The following is a 13,829-nucleotide window of genomic DNA, read 5'->3' on the forward strand; positions in this document are numbered from 1 at the left end:
ATTTACAGAAATCAGTCTCCTTATGTGCCTCCTCCAATTAATAAAATCACAAGCAACAATACTCAGTGCTAAGGATAGAACAAAATGATATTAAAGGAAAATCAGAAATCCTGTGAGAAAAAAATCACCTCTTTTAAATTCACCTTAGAGAAATAGAGCCTGTCCTATTGCAGCAATTAAGCGGCTCCCAAGGGTTCTTTTTTTAATGAGGCAGAGTTGTTAATGCCTAAGGTGCAGAAATGTTTTTGGTTGTCTTTAAAAAGGCCAGACAGCACTTATTTAGTGGTAAGACTGAAAATGGAATTGCCAAAATGAAATTTGCTTCAAAACAATAAAAGAAAATCCATATAAAGTACAGTTTGCCAAAATCAGGCTGAGATATGCAACAGCTGAAATGATGCCTTGGTTGCTGTGAGTAGTTAGATTTTCCCAATTTGTGCTGGTATGAAAATGAATTTTGTTCCTTTATTGCTGCAAAAAGCAGGTTTTGTAAAGGGACATTTTTAAAGAAAAAGACATTTTGTAAATTGAAATAAAAAAAAAAAATAAAAAAAACTGCAATTCAGAAATGAAACTTTGAAAACATTTTAATTGAAAAAAAAGCTTGATTGTAACTTTTCTCAGATTTGGTTTTTTTCCAATTTTTTTTTAATTTATTTTTTTTTATTTTTTTTAAATTTTTTAACAGATTTTAAAGTTGTATTTTTTCTAATTAATTTTTTTCTGATCTTTTTTTCCTTTTTAATGGTCATATATATATTTTTTTATTTATTTAAAATATTTGAATTAAGGAATGCGAACTGCAATCTCGTCAATATAGTTTTCCAGATCAAAATCACTTCACTTTTGGGGGCGAGCTTTCCTCTAGAGTGAGGAGCAAATACCATTTTCTATTGGTCTGCTGGACTATGGAAACATTATTATTGTGTTAGGCCTAATGTGAAGAAAATGTGATCTGTAAAACCCCATTTTAAAAGAAGGCTATGTGTAAAACTCAATCTGAAAAACAGAAAGATTTTTTTATACATTTTTATAAATTTGGAAAAATATAATTTGAACATATAAAACCTGTTTTTTAATAATAAATTTAATTTTTTTTTAGGTGTCATTTCTGCTTTGCATTTTTCTTTTATTTCAATTTACAAAGTTTGTAACAGCAATGGAACCAAATTCACTCCATATGATATGTAGGATCTAGGAAATTCATATTTCACAAACGAGCTATTAGAAAAAAAGTATCCCTTTCTGGAGGATGAAAAAAAAACACATGGTGCTGCTTAGGAGTGGTGTGCATCGCCCTTAACCATCACATAAAAAAGTTGGGTGTAACGCATGTAGAAACAATATCCTCCGGACAGTTTACTAGGAAAAACATTCCAAAACATCCACCTCTAATGATCTTCCTACATGACCGAACAGAGAGGGAACATGTGAAAAACAGATCAGGGCTAACAGTCTGGTAAGGCAGCAGAAAATAAAAAACATGATCTCATAGCAGGAAGATCTCAGTGAGATCAATAAATATCAGCTGCTGTGATGAAGCATAAGCCTGTTGTGGGGTGTATGTGTGTGTGTGTGTGTGTGTGAAGGGGTCTTAGGTTATTTTGAGCTGTGAACTGTTTTATCTTGCTGCCTTGGAGAGGTCTGGGGAACGTGTCACTTCCTCTAATTGTCTGCGTTACAATCATTCTTTTTTTTTCTTTTTTTTAACAATAACAGAGGAGTGAGTCACATCTTATTAAACAAAAATCTAGTGATCAACAGGAACAAAAAAATATGACATTCACGTTCAAATCACATCGGCATTGGGCTTATTATGTGGGCTTATTAATTATTCTGTGGTGGATGTTTCTGTTTTTTGTTTTCTTTTATAGGATCTGTGATTTGAAAGGAGTAAAATAAAGATTTACTGATCTTGTAAAAATCAAAAACAAACCAGTCATAAAATTCCAGCAGATTAAGGATACACATTTTTAACGGGGTTGGTAGCTTTACTGCAAGTACTGAAGAGTTCTGGAAAAGGAAGTCTAGCACGGGATTGCATCCGGATCAGTCGCCACTTAATATGCGCTCTATCTCTTCCAGTCTCTTCAGAGCTGCTGCTCTTTTCTCCTCTATATCTTTAATCTCTTCCGTGGACTTGCCCTTAGTCCGTTTGCCAGCCTGGGTACTGTCTAAAGGTTCTGTTTGGTCTGCCTCTCCGCCTCTGAGGCCTTCTACTGAGGATTTCCGCACATTCTTCTCATCTCCATCTCCCTTTCCAACAGCATCAGCACTCCTCCCTTCCTTAACACCCAAAGCTTCCTGTGGCTTCTCCTCATTGGCTCTCACTTTTGAGAGCGGCTCTCCAGCTGCGCTCATGGCAGCCATCTTACTGCGTACAATGTTCAAATGACGACGAACATACTCCTCGTTTGGCGCCAGAGCCAGTGTTTCCTCCAGGCATCGCTCGGCCTGTGGCAAGTCCCGCTCCTCGAAGTAGACCACGCATAAGTTGTGTTTTCCTTGGACGTTGGTGGGGTCCATTTGCAGAATTCGTTCAAAGCAAGTTTTAGCACCCTTAGTGTCTTTCTTGTGGTTCATGAGGATGTCGCCTTTCAGAATCAGGCCCTTTATGTGCTCAGGGTGATGTCGAAGGAGCTCATCTAACACGGGTAATGCATCCACCTCCCGTTTAGACTGAGAGTAAAGTAGAGCCAGGTTAAAAAGGGCGCTGCGGAACCCAGCCTGCAGGCCAATGGCCTTTCGCATCCAGTGCTCAGCTGCGGCGTTTTCATTTGCGTCCATGGCCAGCATGCCAAGGTTAAAGTAGCCATTGGCGTCATTGGGTTCCTCTTCCACATAGGTGAGGAAACGACGGTTGGCTTCAGGCCAGAACTTTGGCTCTCCTGTAAGGAAGCAGAGACAGTTTAAACTCAATTTCTGACAAACAAAGTTGAGTAAACAGTTTCTTTCAAAGAAAACAGCTGGACGTTCCTTTAAAATGCTAAATGTTTTTAAAGCTGACCACCTTCCAAATCAGTTTAGGGTATAAACCCTGACATTGGTGACATTAGAATATAATAAGACATATTTGACTCTCAAAAGGCGGGATTTGCAGAAAAAAAGCTCCACAGGGAGTTTAGTTTATCTGTCTGGTTCAGAGAAGAGAAGAGAAGGAGCATGGAGTCATTGCTGTTATATATTGGAGGCCTGATGGATATGAACCCTCAAGCATAAACTGTTTAAAATGCGGATGAAAAGTAGTTCACGTGTGTTTTAAATGGCACTGCTTGTATGAGTATGTATCGCGCGTTTGCACTTTTGGTAGAAATCTGACTTCATCATTTTCTTCTTCATATTCTGATAGGGGGCAGAACATCGAAAATCAATTAATTTACTTACTGTCTGTTGTTCTTTGACCACAACTGGCTGCTGCTTTGACCCAAAGCATTGAAGGACAGCCGGGCTCTATTTTGTAGCTTTTTCAATTGTCAGCATGTGGCTTTTTGATAGTTCTGTGGTACTACTAACTAAGATGGTGCCATGACTGTTTATGTCTGCTCATCTCAGCCGGTGCAGGAATCCTATTTATCCCCCAAAAGGACTATGTAAACACTATCAGGAGAGACGCTTCGAGTATATAACCTTATGATTAAATGGTTTTTGGTCTCTTCTGTACAGGCCTGTAACATGACCATGTACCTTAAAAAAACACATTGCTTTGGTATAAAATGACTCCCATTTATTTAGCAGTTTTAGCCACTTTTCTCACTTCAAATGAACAAACATATGCCTTTATGACAAGATATGACATTTTAGCTCTTGAGAGCCTGTAAATTGGGGGTAAATGGCCAGATTAAGTTTAAAACTTAATAGATCTAAATACTTTGTTAGATCATAGTTCTTGAATAAACATATAAGTTCAACACCCCCATTAAAGATCATTGTGTTTTTGTTTTTCTTTATATTTGGATCGTGTGCTTTCAGTTTTGCAGTTCAGGTTGCTTAACCAAAAGGGTGTGGCCTACAACTTGCAGCTTTCACCTGTGTTATGCATAATATGTGGCCTTTGCATGTAGGGGGTTTTCCCTAAACCTGTCTGAGAAAGCGATCTTCATTCTGATATTTCTGATTCTTCAAATGCATTTAGTGCTTTAACTACTGGCAAACTGGTTGCAATTTGTATTTAATGTTTTATTTTCTGTATCAGATTGTTCTGACCTGCAAGTTTTCCCCAGCAGACGGAAAGGAACCATCTGTATGTGTTTAGAAATACCTGGGGAGTGAGATCAATTTACTTCTACATCCCCATTACACATTGGATGATGTTCGCAAGACATTAAGAACAAGTCTGGATTAGGGAAGAATAGCATGATCTGACAGTAACTTTTACCTTTTCTCCACTGGGATACAGAGTTGTGATTGAGAGGTTGAGAGACTCATTTTTAGAGTTATAACATAGAACTGCAATTATATATTTAACAAAATTCTATAATTTTCAACTTCACAGTTCTTCAAGTGGAAAAATCAAAGCAACTGTCTCCAAGAAGTGGTCGTTTTAAAATAATACATATATTTACAGGTTTTTTAGTTGGTATATCTGTCTTTGTAGAGGATGACGTGAAACGTTATGTGCAGATTTTGATTTTTTATCAGCGGTGTCCCTCATTCCAAAGACCAACCCACTACAATTTTGAGTTTTTTAAAAAGATCTCCAACATTGTGTGATAGGAATATTTGGTGGAACAAGCAGTTTCCCACTAAACCAGAGGGTGGCAGCAGCGTTTATTGACAGCCACAGCATCTGACTCAAAAAGTCTGGAGGTATTTGGATGGGATTAAATTGATCTCAGAAAAAAACATTTTAAAACTTGGCATCATTTTTTTTTATCTAGACCCATAATTCAACTAATATCAAAGTGGGTTTTACAATTTCGGAATATTGGACGAATAAGAAACAGTCCTGCAGTGATGCTAAGAAACTAGTCCATGTATTGATAATCTCAAGGCTGGACTACTGTAATTCTTTACTATCAGGAAGTCCACAAACTGTAGTTAAAAGCCTTCAGCTGATCCAAAATGCTGCAGCCAGAGTTATGATGAAAATTAAAAAGAGAGATCATATCTCTCCTATCCTAGCTTCTCCTCATTGGCTTCCTGTTGAATGCAGAAAAGAATTAAAAATCCTCCTTCTCACTTATAAAGCTTTAAATGGCCAAGCTCCATCTGATATCAGATATATGATTGTTCCTATGTTCCTAATAGAGCACCTTGCTCTCAATCTATAGGCTGGAGCAGCCTACCGATTGGATGGGCGCTGCACCACATAGTCCGTTGCCGTCAGGAAAGCAAGTGCAAATGGCCTACTGGGGCTGCACCAAGTGAGCCAGGAGGGCCAATGAAGGGAGGTTGTCCACAAGAATGGATCATCTCACTACTGAGCTGGCCCAAATGAGGGCCCTTCTCCAGTCCTTTCAGGCTGGTGGTGATCGCAGCGCAGCTCTCCATCCCGTGCAGGATGAATCAATGATGTCAATGATGACGATGCTATTTCAGTGGTGGCCTCTGGCACCCATTTCTCTGAGGACCTTCCAGGGGTATGCTCCAGGTCCTCTGGGTCTGACTCCATTGCCTCCCAGGAAGATAGGGGGGAATCTGTGAGAGCTATATTCGAACAGTTCTTGCTGTTCTACGCAAACTGTGCTGCTTCATAGAGGTCTACGCTCTCTGACTGCTTGAGGTCTCAGTTTTGAATGGGTCATTTTCCCCAAATATAAGTTATGATAAAAAATAACTGTCTTACAACAAAAATAACTGTTTAACAAATTTACTCCGTTGAACAATGTAAGGCGTATGGAGAAGTTTTCTAATGAAACAATGTTTGATGGATGCAAGTTATCAATAAAGTATTACTTCATCTAAAGTTGATAAGATATTATTGAACAACTAAAAATTAATTGATGAGTGGCAATTTTTCATAAAGAATTCAGTTTTCTCTTGTGTCAAGGGAATTGTTCTAGCATAGTGGATGGTAACTGTGACATTGTTGGATTACACTAAAAACAGAGAGCAATCTGGTTATAAAGACATGTGCTGTTGCTGTTAAACTGGTTGTTCTGGTTGCTCTCAGAGGTCTGTTAAAACTCGACTCCATGAAGTTTATGAAATCAGAAGCTTTCCCTAACGACCTCCACTTTTTTATCATTACATCTTACCTTTCGAGCACAGCATAGCAATTGAAGTTGCATATAGTGTGAAATATTCCCAGCAAAAAGATCAATCAACTTTTAATTAATTAATAGATGAATAAATTGAATTGCTAGTTTGGATGAAATGGAAAAAGCTAAAGTGTCAATGCCTGCACTACAGCTTGTTTGACATCGTTGTAGGCTTTTAACCAGGGAAGACCTGCCTAAGCCAAAACTAAATAAACAGTTTAAAACTGAAAACAAATCACATGCAATCTCGAGAATAGATTGTAGGGTTAGATATGACAAAGAATGATAGAATAATAGAAGAATAGAAGCACGTTTGACAGAGCCAAGGTGAAGTCTTCACACCAATGAACATGGATGTGGTATCTTGCTAAGGGGACTGCTTGGTTAAGTTAACAGCATATATACAAATTTAGAAACAGTATGGTGTTTTAACGGGGAATTAAGCACAGAGACATTCAGAATTGGCTTTTAATTGTATAAAGCAGTACTATCAGGAAAAAAGATTTCCAGCTAGACTAACATAAGCATTAACATTCAGATTAACTTTGACTTTGTATTGATCTCTTAAGCATACCAACAGGTTTCTGATATTTGCGAAAGGAAGAAAAGGCTGCCAAACCCTCCAGTCAGACCTGCTGCAGATAAAACTGACTGATCATGAAATGTTTTCTTTGTCACAGAGTCAAAAAAAAAGGAACTGACAGAAACTTGGCCCTGATCGCTTCAGCATGGGACCAGTTCTTAAGAACCTCGTTACACCCTAAAGGTAATAACAGGTTACTTCCTTCCTTCATACCAGTTTGAGGGGTGATGCTGTAAAGTGGATCGACAAGTGGAGACGTGTTCTTCCATCTCCTCACACATTTTGTTACAGTTAATTTACAGGGATCACAAGTGTGGACTGGTCCAACTTTTTCTAATGGGTCACAAATCATCCACAAAAGACTTCGTAAGAAAAACTTTTCCCTTTGGTGTAACTCACCAGACTCCTGCATGAGAAGAGCTGAATTAAAGAGCGCCAGTTTGTGGCGTGGATTGAGCTCCAAGGCGTGGTTAAAATTCTTCAGGGCTTCGGATGGATCTTTCATCTCGATGTTGACTATGGCAAGGTTGTACCAAAGGTCAGCGTTGGTTCCGTCCAGCTCCAAGGCTCGGAGATAGGCTTCACGGGCTTCAGTCAGCTTGTTCATCTTCAGCAGCAGCTCCCCTCTGTCAAATAAACAACCAACCTCACGTTGCAAGCTTTGATGATTGGCAACAAACAGCCAATATGGGCCAACATCTGCAACAATTTTGTGATTTAGGTAATTACTCTGTTACTCTGCCTTGAAATTTCATTCACCCCCCTCTACGTTTGTTCCGTCCTATTAGAACCAGGACGAAAACAGGCTCGCAAAGAGGAGCATGGCCGTAAGCCAAGACATTTAAATAAATTTTACTGGTATTTTATTAGATGGACCAACATAACAAACAAAGCTGTAAAATAGAAGAATTTTTTTTTTAATGACGTTCACTTTCCCTCTCCACCTGAAAAAAAAACACCTCAATTAAACTACTATTCACTTTTTATGTTAATGTAGTATAAATCCAAGAAAGAGTTTTGCTGTAAAGCCTTTGTAAACAAACAAGCACTAGTTATGATGTCAAAGAAAAAAAAAAGAAAGTGTAGTTTAGTAGTTTAGAGTTAGGTTAGGTTTTGAAACTTTTACTAAGCAGAATAAAAAAAAACATCCTGAGTGTTATAAGTAAAACAGAATCGACTGTGAAAACACTGTCATCATGATGAAAATTGAGGCATCATGCTGTGAGCATTTTAGAATGACCTAGAGCCCCAAACTTCCACTCCTCATTTGAAGTTGATAACATCAAATAAGGGGTTAAAAAAAATAATAATAAAAAAAGAAAGCATTTTTTTTGTATCTTTGACTTCTCTCTCAGATTAAGGGAAATCTTTAAAAGTTTTAACTCTTCCCGGTCAGTTAAGCAGTGCACTCGCATTCCCCCTCTCTACTGTTTACCAGCCAGGTGCCAGGTGGCTAAGCATTTAAAGGTAGATGGTTGACATTCAGAAAAAATGTTGCAAACAGTCTGTTGCAAAAGAGACTATTTACAACTTTCAGATGCTTTAAGAGATAAAGAGAGTGGAAGGGAGCTTCCCTTTATGTGTACCTGACTGGAACCAAAGTACTCCCCTACTGTGGGCCTATCATGTCAAGCTGCCAACACTAAGGGCGTTTTTTAGTAAATTGCTTTTTTATGTCTTCATTGTTGCACAGCATTTTGGTCAACCACCTGTTGCTTTCAAAAAACGAGGCAAATACATGTGTTATACTATGAACTAAATAAAACCCAAAGCTAAAGACAACCCCCCGCAAAAACATCTAAATTATAATGGAGATTGTAGTTATTAAGGGTTGTGAATACATTAATAGTAACTTTTGTTTCCTTTATTGAAAATGGAAGTAAGCCCAGCACATCTTACCTGCTGATGTAGGCCTGTTTGAAGTCTGGTCTCATGCTGATTGCTTGTCTGTAGAGCTGATCGGCTTCCTCCAGCCGAGAGTCGTTGGCCCGTATCAGATTTGCCAGGTTTATGTAAACATTAAGGTGATTTGGGGCCACGCGTGTTGCATACTTCTTCCCTGGAATAATCTGGTTAGTGTAAAGGAGCAAATATTGTGTTATTAATATAGTAAAAATAAGATTAATGTTAGCAACACAAAGAACATTTTGTGTTTTTTGGGAACAGAACGGTAATTTTTAATTAAAGTAATTCATTTTACCTACTTCTGTTTGAAATCCTGATTGCTTTAAAATCATTGGCATTTATTGTGAGCTGCATTATTAAGTTAGAGGTTACTATGACATAAGAAAACAAAATAATTAGGCGGGTGTAGCAGCCACAGGTGGTAAACAGAAAGGGAATTTCCTAGGAAACGTAAAAGGCCTTTTATGCATCATCTTGTCTTCATGCCAAATAGGTGGAGACCGTTTCGCATTTGTGAACAGTGGCATCCTGCAGTTTACTTTCTTTTGAATGGGGGCAAAGTCCAAACTAAGACAGAAATCATGATGCAGGGTGGTAACAAAAGAAAACAGATTTCAAAAGAAATCTACTTGGTGGGGTAGCTTTTAAGTGAAAAGGCGTAAGCCAAATGAGACATACCTGTGGCATGAGGGATTTGGCAACCAGATAAGCCTCCTCGGCCTCTTTGGACTTATTCAAGTTCTTGTATGTTCTTCCAACGTTCATATGAGCTCCAATATCATCTGCAGTAAGAACAAAATATACACGTTTGACAAATTTACTTTCAAAAGCAAACTTCTTCGCAAGCTTCAGGGAGCACAATAAATCCTGTAGAAAACTAGCAGCCAAACTTTGGACGGTAGGAATCCATTTGTGATAATAAAAGCAGGAAATCCTTTGTGGGTGAGTGTGTTTTCATTGTTAATCTTGGGGAAACACTTGTGGGTGGTGCACCGACAAAATGGGATGATCTCCCAGCTGATGGCAGGGTTCCTGAAAACTTAGGAATGAGAATAATCCCCGTGTGCAGATTTCATATTCACATCTGCAAATTTTATGCAATAAAGTCAAACAAGGCTACATGGATGATAAACCTCTTAAATGATGGGCTGGATCTGGACGTTTTGAGGAAAGAGGAGATCAAGAGCCACTATTAACAGATTAAATGCACAAACAGACACCTCTTTCACCCATCAGTAAAATGGATTCATTCACTTTTCCTCTCCATGGACACAACGCTCTCTTCTATACTTACTTGCACGGCATTATTCACAGTTTAAATTTAAAGTGTTCTCACTTTATTAATCTGTTAGGTTTTAGATATCAAACTTGCTTTTGTTTTCCTGTTATTTTTATTAATCTTTTTTAAGGCAGCAAAAAGTTCATAAAAAAACAGAAACAAGTTTGTGTTTAATGAATGAAACTACAACTACAGCTTTAAAATTAAACTTCAACAAAAAATGTAATGTGAGGGGAAAAGTATGTTGTTTGTGCCTGTGGGTCATTTTTTACACAAAGAGAACGCAACTGTGAGAATTCTTCACAACGTTCACAGTTCCAGGGAAACTAATTTGTCACTTATTCCTGTTTGAGTATCGGTTAAGTGCAAGGTTCAGCTAATGCTGAATATCTTCAAAAAAGGTTCCCGACCCAAGGCAAAAAAAAAAACATAAGGGTAGCAAACTGAAGCTGGCGTTGACAGAAAAAGACGGCGATAAATGAATTGAGTCATCTATGCAGTCAGTTCTTCAGGATTGTGATCCTACCTAAATATTGTGTTCTCGTTCGGAAGGGCAGAGTTGATGACAGTGCAGAGTCCCCAGTCAAAGCTCTCTGAAGCCGGACAGCCTGTCTGTTACTCAGCTGTTCACAGTGACTGTTATTGAATATAAAGAGTTTTTCGGGTTTGTGATAAAAAGTCTAAGTACCAGAATATATAATGTAGGGCTGAAACAATAAATCAGATAAATCATGATTAATTTGTTATTGAAATAATCTTCAACTAACTGAGTAATCGACTAATCGTTAACTGGAGTATAGACTGTAAAAAATGCCTTTAGCAGACTGAGCGATCCACTTAGATCAGAAATTATAGCTGAATTGCAAAAAACAAATATAAACATTTTGCATTTAAGATAAAAAATCTTTTTCATCTGTCAGTATGCTCTATCCAGAACTCATCAAGTGGAAAAGTTTTAGTTTGACCTGGTTTAATTCTGCAAAAAGTATTCTTTGAGGAAACTTTGGCTATCAGATTATTAATCGATTCATCGAAAAAAATAAATTGCTAAATTGCAGATTGATCAAATTGCTAAATAATCTTTAATTGCAGTCCTAATATAATAAAATATTTTTTGCCAGCAGGATTTACCAATCTTAGTTAATGTTGTTATAATGTTGTTATAATATACTGTTTTGCTAATGTTTACATTTTAGTAGAGTAATAACGATCATAGCACTCTCTTTTCCTCGTAAATAAAAAAAAATAACAGCCTTCTGGCTTTTTAGGTAAGAACAGTAGAGTTTAACCCCTTCAAATATATTTCTTTTTTATGTTTTTAGGATGACAGCTCTGCAGAAGAAGAAATCACGGCTGGCATGTAGTGTCTGTCTCCTAGGCATCTCCTGGATCAGTTTCTCTGATTGGTTGAGGCTCAGCGTCCAGTTGTAAAAGTTCATATTTCCCTACGCCAACATCTACCACTCCGGATGCTGGACAGATGAAAGCTCAAAATGCAATGATAGCAACGTTTGAGATGCTGCAAGACTCTTTCCCACATGCTGCAAGACTGCTTCCCACATTCAAATGGTGCGGCTGGACCTCCAGATGCTCCTCAATGCCGTACCCTTTAGACTTTGTATGTAAAAAAGACCTGACGCTCAAAACGTGATTGGTGTGAAGATGAAAAAATAGCATCAAATCCCAGAATTTGGCAAAAACATTTTAACACAAACATTTAACACCTTTTTTGAACTTGAAAATCAACTAGAGCATAAATATATACATAACATTTATTACAAAAATCACCTTATCACATTCTATTAATAATTCATTGGAATTTTTTATTTGGTTAATCTGTACAGCACCAATTGACCAAGCATGTCATCTGAAAGGCAATTTACTGAGTCAAACTTTCAGCATGATCGTGTGGTGTCCAGGGGGTAACGAGGGGCAATCAGCCTCCCACGACCACCTTCCGATCAAGAATCATGAGGTTTGGAGAAAATCAAACATGTTTGATTTTCAGTCAGCCGTTGTTGGCAAATCACTCAGTGGGCACGCGCAAACAAGGATTCTTCTTCGTCTTCCTCTCAGATGAAAACAAGCATGGCGGGGGTGCGGGTGAAATGGATTTCTTCTCACAGACTGTAGTAGCCACGCTTGCTCAGCCATGTCTTTGTCCAAATATGTCATTGCCTTTTATTTGTAGGGCTTTCAGCACAAAATTGCACAAATTGCCAAGGCAGCGCATTTCTCTCTAGTGAGCTTCACATTCCTCTTCTACTGCTTTGGCTTCCAGATAGACGAGTCCGAGTAGCGCCATCTCACTGTGGAGCTGAGTCCAACGTGGTTTTTAGACGTACAGTGTGAGCAGGTAGATCGCATCAGAGCGTCGGGCCACACAGTGTGAGAACATGCATTGTGAACTGTGAACTTACACTGTACCACAAAACCCTGCGGTTTTGTTGTACAGAGTGAGCTGCAACTGCATGCAATGATTGAAAAAAATTACAGTGTTGAGCACACAGCATCAGTGGACAGTTGCTTTGTTTTGTTGACTTTGCAGTGATCACTCATACAGATAATGCTTGTAGTGAGACCAGAGAGGAAAAAATTCACTTTCACATTAAGAAACCTCCAGCAGAACCAGCTTCAGTGTGAGCGGCCTTCTGTAAGGCTGTGGGCTTGAGAAAATATACAGCTAGTCACAGACAGATGGGCCCATAGCTATGTTTAGGAGAGAAACAGGACTAAAAACAGGAAAACAGGCCCCCCTCTATCATCTATAAATACTGCTCCTTGGCATACATCTACATTTCAGACCAAAAAAATGCTTCTTTCCACATCTCTATCGCTGTGTTTGCATTTTTCATGTGTCTATCGAATCGTGGAGTATGAGTATGGGTGTGACAATACATTGTCTAAATGATATAATGATGCTAAATGGAAACTTTGATCCACATTGTTATTTTTAAGATGCGCCTTTACTTTGAAATTCACAAGGAATTGAAAAATATTGGGCAAAAGAAAAAAAAAGATTAGATTAATCAGACCTTTCTTTCCATTGAAACTCCAACTCAATGACAATAAATGTAAGTTTTTCATAACCATTTCAACTCAGTTCATAACGAGGATAAACAAGTATGTGGGCATATTCTGACTCCTTGGTATGTTTGACTGTTTTGTTTCTTTGGGTAGGTTTTTCAGATTGAATTGGATTTCTGTTCTTTTTTTTTCTCAGGATATACAGTAGATATATTATTCACAATGTATTTTTTTTTATTGTATATTTATTCAAAATAAAAGATAAAAAAAACAGGTGATCCATTATCATCATTAACCTTTTCTTTTTATAATTAGAAGACATATGTTTTTGATTTAAATATCAGTTTTTTAGAGTTAATAGTAATGCAAATTACAGTGTTTAATAGGCAGATATCGCATTGTTTCGATCATAGATTTGTGAATTAAATGAGAATTGTATGGTTTTGACATTCAAACACATTTTTATAGAATTGTGTGGTTCTGACATCCAAACACATTTTTATAAGTGCATTGGATAAAACTGGTGGTTTACAGCTTTACAAATTAGTAGCTCTTATAGCTTGAAGGAGTTTACTAAAGACAAAACAGCATTTTTGCTTTCCCTAGAAAGACTACCACTCAACAAATAAATAAAAAAATCTGCGTTTCCTGGCAAACCAACATGTACCATCAATTTATCAAAGAAATTTCTAAATGATTTAAGGATGCATCTCACCTGGCTGGACCCGAGTGGCCTGGAGAAAATACCGGAGAGCCATTGCATAGTTGTTCTGGTTCTCTAAAGCATGGCCAACATTATTCCATAACTTGGCATTGTTCTTGTTGACCTGAAATG

At 37.8% G+C, this 13,829-nt stretch overlaps 1 protein-coding gene across 1 annotated transcript in view; it reads right to left on the reverse strand.

Annotated features, from left to right (window-relative positions):
• Nucleotides 1-726: 726 nt before the first annotated feature.
• tmtc3 (transmembrane and tetratricopeptide repeat containing 3) overlaps nt 727-13,829 on the reverse strand; it is a 58,442-nt gene continuing 45,339 nt past the window's right edge. Inside the window, exons 10-14 of the mRNA XM_015372235.1 lie at nt 13,710-13,821; nt 9,367-9,470; nt 8,683-8,852; nt 7,183-7,409; nt 727-2,888 (exon numbers count right to left, since the gene is read on the reverse strand). Of these exons, the coding sequence (XP_015227721.1) occupies nt 2,050-2,888; nt 7,183-7,409; nt 8,683-8,852; nt 9,367-9,470; nt 13,710-13,821 (1,452 nt within the window). The 3' untranslated portion in view covers nt 727-2,049. The remainder of the gene's footprint in view (nt 2,889-7,182; nt 7,410-8,682; nt 8,853-9,366; nt 9,471-13,709; nt 13,822-13,829) is intronic.

The sequence above is a fragment of the Cyprinodon variegatus genome, unplaced genomic scaffold, assembly GCF_000732505.1.
Source record: "Cyprinodon variegatus isolate N-32 unplaced genomic scaffold, C_variegatus-1.0 Scaffold70, whole genome shotgun sequence".
In the NCBI taxonomy this organism is placed as follows: domain Eukaryota; kingdom Metazoa; phylum Chordata; class Actinopteri; order Cyprinodontiformes; family Cyprinodontidae; genus Cyprinodon; species Cyprinodon variegatus.